The 10,016-nt window shown below is 35.8% G+C and overlaps 1 protein-coding gene and 1 long non-coding RNA gene across 2 annotated transcripts; one reads left to right on the top strand and one right to left on the bottom strand.

Annotated features, from left to right (window-relative positions):
* Window positions 1-1,862: 1,862 nt before the first annotated feature.
* On the bottom strand, window positions 1,863-3,754 carry LOC129761926 (toll-like receptor 7). The gene is made up of 2 exons (XM_055759780.1): window positions 3,719-3,754; window positions 1,863-3,644 (listed from the first exon to the last, which is right to left on the bottom strand). The coding sequence occupies exon 2, from the start codon at window positions 3,537-3,539 to the stop codon at window positions 1,896-1,898; it is 1,644 nt and encodes a 547-aa protein (XP_055615755.1). The 5' UTR covers window positions 3,540-3,644; window positions 3,719-3,754; the 3' UTR covers window positions 1,863-1,895.
* LOC129761927 (uncharacterized) lies at window positions 2,486-9,841 on the top strand. Its single transcript, XR_008740506.1, has 3 exons — window positions 2,486-2,705; window positions 8,765-8,886; window positions 8,946-9,841. It is a non-coding gene; the product is annotated as an uncharacterized LOC129761927 (long non-coding RNA).
* Window positions 9,842-10,016: the final 175 nt, after the last annotated feature.

Raw genomic sequence — 10,016 nt, 5'->3', positions numbered from 1 at the left:
GGTCGGGGGAATTTTTCGTCAAAGAAATTTCCTCCGACTTGCACTGTGATCACGCGTATTCTGAAGCTTGCCACTCAGAATGCATTCAAGGCGTGTTATTTGGCATAGAAATCTCAACTAAGTACTAATAAAAATGACGTAAGTAAAACTACGTTGAGACGGCGAAGTTCCTCTAGGAACGTTAGTGCCATTGAAGAAGAAGAAGAAGTACTGTTATTATTATTAACAATGATAATTTTTATATTGTAGAATAATTGTTACTGTTTATAGAATAAGTTATATGTTATTAGTATAATGTATTCTAAGTATGTGGAGTTAAATGTAATCAAATACATTTTTTGAATTAAAAATAATTATTAAAAAATATTTTCATAATCCCTGATAGGTAATCCTCACAAATGAGAAGCAACATTTTCACTGATATTGCACCAATGTTGTACCAACAAATCGCAGTTTGTTTGACATTTTTTCCTACCATTTTTCTTTCGTAACATGTACCAATGATTAGTTTCTACCCTACTAATGACTAGAGAATTGGTAACATGTACCAAAAAATTCGTCATATTTACTAAATGTTCCTCTCAGTGCAGATTGTCGTCTTTAAATAGCCGTATAGTATGACCCGATGTGATAAGTACAACACAAGATATGTTTAAGTGTTGCCATGTATTGACAATATACGACATTTATTTTTCCCCAACCCAATATTTTTCGAAGGAATTTGATTGAATAGGCACCTAAATGTAACTACAGAATGTGTAGGAAAATAATTAAACCATAATGTTTATACTATACTTTTTATTAATTCATAGTACGGATGGTTTGTACTGCAGTTTTTTGCGAAACCCATATAATATGACTTTGGCATGTGTTATTGTTGTCAATTCGTCGTCAAATTAAGAAAAATATTGCTAGAGCATGTAAAAGTTGTCTACAAACTAAGTTTGATCTTCATTTAATAATTTGTTCGCAGGTTGGGCCTTGAAAGTAACTCAAAAACGTCGAGTTGGGCGACGAACGTGTTAATTCCTTCGCTTTCATAGAATGATTGTAGTTCGCGGTTCAATTACTCACCGCCTCCGTCTGAACGAATCACCTAACGAATTTCATGCCAACTTATATTAGGAGTTGGCAGCACCATCTCAGACAGTAGTGAAACGTTGTGGGTGTAAAGACATGAGTTATTTAAGCAACATTGCATACTTAAAATATTCGAAAATGAATTAGACTAAAAAAAATCTTCGAAAAATAAAATTATTTAAATTTTTTTTGCTCCAAAACGTATAAACGTATTTTTTTTAATTTTCAAAAAAAAATATGAATAGCCCTTATAATTTCCAACAAATTGTTCATACATCGAAAGATGGCACTTTTACAGGAAAAAAGTACTACGAACAACATCTTTTTCATGTTTTCTATGAAAAAATTACAACTAATACTAATTTTGTTTAAAGTCAAGATAGCGATATAGTGTATTCGACAAAGTTTTGGATCTTATTAAAATAAGTTTTGTCGAAGCCATCAACTTCCTATCTTTTATTGTTTTCGGAACATAAGGTATTTTTGTATAAAGACTCCTGAAAAAAAATTACTTGTAACATTTATGTTTATTTAAACATATCAAACAAATTTTTGAAAAAAAATCATTGAAAAAAAAATCGAGTTGGCATGAAATTCGTCACCTGCGGTCTAATCTCAATATTTCATAACATGAAAAACTCTTGAATGGCTAAATCAAAATCTTGTTTCAATTCTTCAGTATTGAACATAATCATTTATTATTCTAAACGACAAAGTGTGGAGATGCTCTAGCTATGCTTAAAGATGGTGGCAATACGGAATTCGGAATAGATTAGTCACAATTGTTCGATTCAAAAATATTTTACTCTAATTAGTCACACCTCTAAAATATCTTCCTCTAAATCGGTTCTATGGAACTGCAAAAGATCATAGGTTTGCTCTTCTTCCCGGATCTCTTCGTAGATATTGTTGGGTTCAGTTTCTTGATCTTCTCTAATGGGTTTTTCGTATAGGAATGAGGTGGTCCTAGTGGTAATAGTATCACGGATACTTGAACTGGCCGTATCTTTTGGAAGCCGTCGATAAAATGGTTGAAAGTGGTGTCTTCTGTGTCTATTATACAGTAGGAGAAGAATTTGTGCCACGAAAACACCGGAAGCGATTGTCACGAGTATGATTTTGAATTTTGACGGCACATTGTATGGTTCTTTGACTGACACCGTAGGATGTGGTTGTATGAGACCAACTGGATGCTTCGCTATCGTTGAATGCATCGGAGGTTTTACCACGGATGCAAGACTAATTTCTTCCATTCCAATATGACATGGTAAACCTCGCACACCTAGGCTATTGTGAACCTTAACATACTTCAAACGACTATACAGCTCTGGTTGATCATAGATTAGATGACTTAACCAAATGCAATCCCATGGGTTGTTGTCAACTTGTATTGATGCGAACATCGGCTTTAAAAATGATTGCAATCGATGGAGTCTGTTGAATGACAGATCTAAATATTCCAGATGTTTGAAATTTTCTAACACATCGTTCTTAATATTTTGAATTTTGTTATTACGAATAATCAGTTTCATTATATTTGGACAATCAGTGAAATGGCCGCCGTTGATTTCCTCGATCAGATTGAAACTAAGATCTAACACTTTCAAATTCGGAAGCAAATACAGGTATAGTTTTGTTTCAGTTAATTCATTGTTCGATAAATCTAGATAGCAAAGTAAGGCATAATCGCACAACTCAAATTCTACGATCTTCGATTTCCTTAAAACTAAGCTAGTAATGAAAGGACTCTTCATCTTACCATCTAGTCTGATTTGAACGGGTTTCTGACTGCTTACATTATCCATATGAATGAACTGTAATCTCTGCGGAAAAGTGTCTACTATCGAGGTTAAACTTGTGATTATCGTATCCACTACTGTGATATTCTCCAGTTCGAACATTTTCGTCACATCGAACTCCGTATTCGAATCAAATGGATGATTTGAACCAACAGTGTTCGTTCGAGGAAAACTCATATTTATAATGGCCAATTGATTTAGACGGTCCAATCCTTCAAAATACAAACTAGATGTTTTATAAATAATGCTGTCTTTCAGCGTAAGCTTCTTAAGGTTTGAAAAATCGGCAAATACATTAGGTTTGACATCTTCCAAGCAGAAATCCTCAAGTTCCAGTTGCTCGACGTTTATTGGGAAATTCAAATATCTAAGTCCAAACTCATTACATGTTACTTCACCACCAAGCAATTTGTAACTTTGCACATTTTTAAACACATTCATTGAGGGATGATCGATGACTGGATCCTTCGAACAGTCAAATTGAATTGCGTACTCAGCTCCAGCTTGTTCAAAATTCACAATAACCTCCAGCTTGCATTCAGTAACGTTCTTGTGGCAATCCGGATGAACACTCCGTTCATCTCTGTAATCAATTCCATCTTCGTTGTTTTCGAGCAACGCCCTTGACAGTGTAAAGAGTACTGGTAATAGTATAAACATTTCAAGCAGCTTAGCTTAGCATTTTCTTCCTACGGGTGCAAATATTCAATCAATACTAAATCGCTGAATATTGTTGAGTCGGGTGTTGAGTGCGAATTCCGGCTTCTAGCAAATAATCACGCACGCACGCGCACGCTGTAATAATTACGTTAGGTTTATATGGAGTATTTTATGCTCACTTGAAAAACTGATTCAGAGTTGCAAAATCAAACATGGTATTGAAAGATGAGCACTGAATTCGAGATGCAATATTGAACGATGATCAGTATTGTGTTGTTTCTATAGTTTCTCCAGTAGCAAGAGAGTTCTGACTTACTCATCAGTAGATTGGTATCGATTAAAATACAGGTGCTTTCGAAAAATAAGTGGATCAGGTCTTTTTTATTGAATTTATATTATTAATGGGGAAAAAGAAGTCCAGAATTATTTGTTGTTCAGCGTGAAGTATTTTTTTTTCGAACAGAAAACTAGTTTTAAAGTTTAGGAAAAAACGCCAGATTTTGTTTCGAGATTTACGTAGCCGTGCTATGATAAGTAACTAACGATTTTTGAAAATGAAGAAAAATTTGTGTTTTACACGGCGGTAATGCTGTCAGAGAGCCGGGTAATATCTACGTTACCTACTACATTCACTCATCCTATTTTCCAAGGTTCTAATTATTGATAGTGTTTGTTCTCGGCTCAATTGATGTATCAATTGTTGATAAGGTCCTTAAGTGGTGAGTTCGTTAGGCTGGGATAGCTCATAAATCATCCGAGCTGATCCAGACATACGCACAGCATTATCTTCTTGCCACATTTAATTGGTTTGGCCATTGAAGTTAATGCATAACCGAGTATTTCCCATGATTTTCCTCACCTTTTGTTTTTGACTTGATTTCTGCTGAAATTTTATCAGTAATATAGAATCAATACCAGATACAATTGTAACTCAAGATTTTTTCACCGCTTGCAGAAAACGTGTTAGTCTATTACATAGAACACATTTTTGATACGAAAAAGTTAGTTTCCATTCATAATATTTATTTCAAAACGACTTTTATCCTACCTAAATCCGATACGATTTTCGTTTCACACAAACCGAACAAGAAGTTCGATGCAGTCAATGTCAAATTGCATGGTAATGTGGTCCCATTCGCACAACTTGATTGGATTTGATTCGATCGAATTTCAGGAACACAAAGGGCCTGATTCTCGAATACACTTCACGGTGGAAACGAAATAAACGGCACGCCATTGAACTACGTTTTACGAGTTAGTGAAGTGTCGAAAATAGATGTCGGGCCTGATTCTCGAATACACTACGAATACACTTCACGGTGGAAACGGTATGAAACGCATTCGCGATGACAACGGAACGGTGTCGACATCTGGATGCGAGATTAGTTTCCCACTAAATTTATCATTATAATATCAAATTATCTTCAGATTAAATTTTTGTATGGGATTATTATACCACATGAAGAAAACAAAGTTTTCCACTCACATTGAATACCAGTTTGATACGAAGAAGATAATTTTCATTAATGATTTTTTATTTGAAAAGTGCTCATTCTGCCTGAAAACTCATCATTATCTTCGACACTCCACTAACTCGTAAAACGTAGTTCAATGGCGTGCCGTTCCTTTCGTTTCCACCGTGAAGTGTATTCGAGAATCCAATTGTTGTTGTAATTCTTTGAATTTATCCAGAGGACCTGGCCGGGTAAGGAAGTAAAAAGTGCACCCAAACCAAATCACCTGCTGTATGGCAAATATTGTATAGGATATTAAATAAGAAATTTTGGCGGTTTATTTGAACCCCTATGTGGTTTAACATAGGGTCTATAGTGAAAAACGTACTTTTTCGTTTATTTCACGCCATCCTCAAAAGCTTCCAGATAAAAATTTGAAAAACATACTGAAAAACATTTGGTCACTAAAAAGGAATTACAATAATTTTGCTTTCCCAAATAGAGAAAATATATTCCAACACTTCTGCCGCGTTCCTCATCAGACGATTGTTTTCAGAATACAATGGTATCACTATGGAACTCACTGTCGCGAAAAATCCGCACCCTAGATCATCCGCTCGCTGCTAATTGGGGTTCCACTGTAGATGGAGATGTACCCTTCCCAAACTTTTGTCACGGAAGCTGCTTGGGAGAAACCTCAATTACAAAGCGTTGCTCCTTTTGCTTGGACGCTATTGGAGAACTAAAGAGCAAATCTTAAAATCAAAATAGAGGAATTATTCTACACGCAAGAATGTACAGAATGAGTGGTGCTCAGGATTTTTTAAATTCACACTCAAAAGGAATACGTTAAATTCAAGTTGACCATATTTTGATCGTTTCACCCTTTACGGGAAGCAGATCTCGCGTAGAATAGCAAGCCAAAACATTATCTCTGGATAACTTTGTGACCAGACCCAATGTACTGGAAATTTTCGTGTGCTAAAAGAAACAATCTAGTTGAAAAGGCCATTGAACGATGACGGTTTTACTACTGAAAGAAGAATTGGTCATAAGATAATTAAAACCAAGGCGCCAAAAGTATGTCCTAAAGTGAGGCCGTTTCGTCACTAAGTTGGTTAGGGAAGCGGTATATGAAAACAGTACGGAAGATCCCAGATCTGGGTGACGGGTGTATTTCCTGAGAGGCCCCGTCAACCAGACGTGGGTGACACTTTTCTCGTTGAATTTGAATAGGATTTTTAAAAGGAATTTGATAGAATAGGCATTTTAATGCAAATATGGTATATGTAGAATATTCAAAAGCATAAAAAAAATAGTTTTTATACTATACTTTTAAACGGTTTCATTTATCATGTCCTATTGTAAGTATGTTTGTATGTTTATCTGTAGGGTTGTCCCATATCTATAGAAATTTAATCCCCTTTCTTTTGACCGATTGATCTGAAATTTGGAACACGCCTTTATCTCTGCTGTCGTTATAAAACTGCGTATTCCATGATCTTCCAAGATGGCGGCCGCTACAAAATAGCAGACTACATATTTTATCAAAACCCCATCAATATGGGTATCAATTGAAAGGGCTTGACTAGTAGAACACAGTTATTTATGAAATATGCAAATCTAAAATGGCAACAACACAGGAAACTCGACCGAATCGCTCTGGGCGACGAAAGTGTTAAGCAATAACTGTAAACCATCGCATAGCATGAAGGCGAGATGAAGAATAGAAGGTGGGAAGATTCACGGGTTTTGGTTGTGTTAGTAGCCAGGAGGATAGGAAGTTCACATACCAGGCATACCAGTCAGTTACTCAAATGGTACAAAATTGAATGTGTCAACGAATAACGTTGAAAGAGGATATACAGAAGCTAATTATAGATTTCCAAATCATATTTTTCGCATTATGAAAACAAAAACAGAACATATCACGAACTGAAATGTTTAATTTTTTCTTTGATTACAGAAATAGTATTCTAATGTCTACTATGTTTGGATTCTAGAGCAACTTCATGGAACTTTGACTTTTGTCAGCAATTGTGATTATTATCGCTTTGCGCAGTCCGTACGACCCTGCTGTTTCATGATGCATGGAGAGGTCGATATGCATATGTTAGAGGTAAAGAAGAAAATAAACTTCCTGCACCGAAAGCATATATGATGGTTTTGCTTGCGTGTCGGTGTATCATGAAGTACGAACCGATGCAGAGTCGTCTCGTTCTATTTTGTGTCGTGATTTGTAGCACGTAAAAACAAAAGGATGCCGCTGGGGGAAATGATTTCTGTATGATCATATTTGAACGAACGAAAGCGATTTTTTCAGGAATGGATCATTCGGCAAACACTGTGGAATTTCAATCACCGTACGAATATGAGTTTGGTTCAATTTTTATACATTCGCCATCCTTAGAGAAATAAAAACTATTATGCTGAAAACAGACAGCAAACCTTTCAACTTTCATACGACACAATGACTTCTTCTAAATAGGATGTTCCGAAAGCTCCTTTTCGACTTTGAATAGAATCTGCATGGTGGCGTACGATTACGAGTTTGGATCACTGTACGGTTGGTAATATTTGCAGAAAATATGTAGGAGTAGTGGGGGTAAAGTGGTCACCTGCTCGTTTGGCAGTATAACTTTGACTATTGACACCGTATTGATGGTCATCTTATGTTTGAAGGATTTAATGATTTTTGAGTCACCCTGTACTTCGGTGGAGCTGTCGCATGTCAAAATATAATAAAAACAAAAATCGCTCTCTCGGTACACATTCGGCTGTAGTTTTGTGCGTTTCGAATTTAAGAAATTTCTAGTGAAATTTTGTTTATTTGATCTAATATTTTCGAAAAATCAAAAATTTGGACGACACATATTCTAGGAGAGTTGAACAGATATTTTGTTCAATTTCAGCGATTATTTCGCCTATTTCGCATTTCGTTGTTTGTTGGGCAAAGTGGTCAGTGGAGGATTACTACTGACAATATTCTGTTTTCAAAAGCTTATATACCTTGTCACCTTATGCTTATATTCTTCGAAGAATGGGAGTTTTATTGATATGTGGACACGGCAAATGGGCATGTTCCTTAGGGTGACCCCCAGGCCCCCTACATTCTACTATTGTTTGCATTACCAAAGATTTGGCAGCTTCTTTTAGTATGCCATTTTCTAGGTGTATCATACCTGAAGAGTGCTCAATTTTCACAGTTGATTGTTTTTACTAGAGATGGGCAAAACGGTTCACTTTAATGAACCGTTCAGTGACCACTTTCGTACATTAGAAGGACATGCCAAAGCATGTATAAAAAGTGTGGGATGTTGGGGACTATTCCGACAGTCGCATCGGGATAGGTGAGATTCATCGTGTCGGTGTCATATGAGAACTGACGCGCTATTCTGAGGGTCGACCGACTGTGATGAGACGAGTTCATTTGATGGTGACGAACAGATGAATGACAACTGAAAACGGCTTCATTATTAAAACGTCAAATCAGGCACCTCTTTCAAAAGGGCCAATGTATGAAGTAGTAATTCACAACAATATCGAAAAAGCAAATTATAAATTCCTTGATTTTGATTATTTAGAAATGTTTTTAGCTGAGCCTAATAATACAGAAAATAGGCTAAAACTTTGACATCATATAATGCTAGATTACATTACTAAAACCTCTCCAGTACAGACATTTTGAATAATAAACATTTCAGATAATAAAAAAATTCTGCATAGGCCCTTCAGTTTGATGCTAATCGTTTGTTTATCTTTTCAAAATAGAGAGTGGTCATAATTTCTGGTATGTTTTGAGTGTTTAAAATTATTTGTCGTTTGTCTACTGATTGAATGTTGCTGGATGCTATACGGTGGGGCAAATCGTTTCAAAATTGACATGATCGAAGGTATGTATTTCGGTAAACGATTCGTACCAAAATTCTACATAGACACCAATTGTTTTCAGGTCTGGAATTCGATCAGTCGCGAATTATCAGAAATATCTGATGATTTGTCTGAGGTGTCTGAGATGATGAGGGATAATAACAAATGAATGGATAAACCGCGGACGCTATGGACACTTCCGTGCAAGGAGGAGCACACTGAAGTCGATGTAGCTTAGGGAACAGGAGCCATTGTTGTGTCCGGATACCTTTCGGAAGTACAACATAAGTTAACCAGTGCTTCGACGGCGGTAAACAAAACCATAAATCGGGCTAGAATTGCGATTAAGCAACTAGGACTAAATCAGTACCTGATCGATGGCAGACTAAAGTGATGGGCTACGAAGCATTTGAATCGGATTACAACCAATGACGATGGAATTATAATAGCTGAGAAACAAGTGTTGTTTTTTTAAAATATTGTTTTTTTTTTAGATTGTAGGTTTCGAGATTTTCATTCTATGGAAGGCTTCAGGGCATTGCCATAAAGTGTAATTAAATGTTATGTTATATGTATAAGCCTTGTAGCTTGATGCTATCCACTTATGTATGTTATGAGTTCCAAATTCCAACTCTATCAGATTAAAAACTTAATTTTCATACGGATAATATTTCCAAACACTATCCAAACGGTAGCTCACCACATTTCAAGAAAAAGTAGTCGGGAAACTAGTTCATAAGGCTGAAAAATTTTACACTAGATACAAATATTGAGAACTGTTTTAGGCATTGGCAGAATCTATAGATTCTTAGCGACAGCCTAGAATCTGTAAAACCTGCTTCAAAAATGAGCATAGAATTCTCGGTTCTCGGATAGTGATGAAGACTGTCTGGGATACCCTTCAGTTTATCGGTATATGAGAGATCGCTTCAATTCAATATGTATAACACAATCCGAAGGACTTCAATAGCGAAACATTAAGTCGAACTAATAACCCCTGTTATGTAGGACTGTTCTTTTCATGCATAAAATGCTGTTTGTTAGCAATAATTATATGTCCGAATTTTGTTAAAAATATCTGAGCAGAATAGAAAATCAAACTATGATTTTGATATTTTGATTTAGTTTGAGCCGTGATTCATTATTTTCAGCA

The sequence above is a fragment of the Toxorhynchites rutilus genome, chromosome 1 (genome assembly GCF_029784135.1).
Source record: "Toxorhynchites rutilus septentrionalis strain SRP chromosome 1, ASM2978413v1, whole genome shotgun sequence".
Taxonomy (NCBI): Eukaryota; Metazoa; Arthropoda; class Insecta; order Diptera; family Culicidae; genus Toxorhynchites; species Toxorhynchites rutilus.
The sequence above is the reverse complement of the archived record's forward strand: the minus strand, read 5'-3'. Positions and strand labels throughout refer to the sequence as shown.

What these genes read in the sequence shown, in the direction of transcription:
- LOC129761926 (XM_055759780.1), bottom strand. Translation starts at nt 3,539, where the DNA reads ATGTTTATACTATTACCAGTACTCTTTACACTGTCAAGGGCGTTGCTC.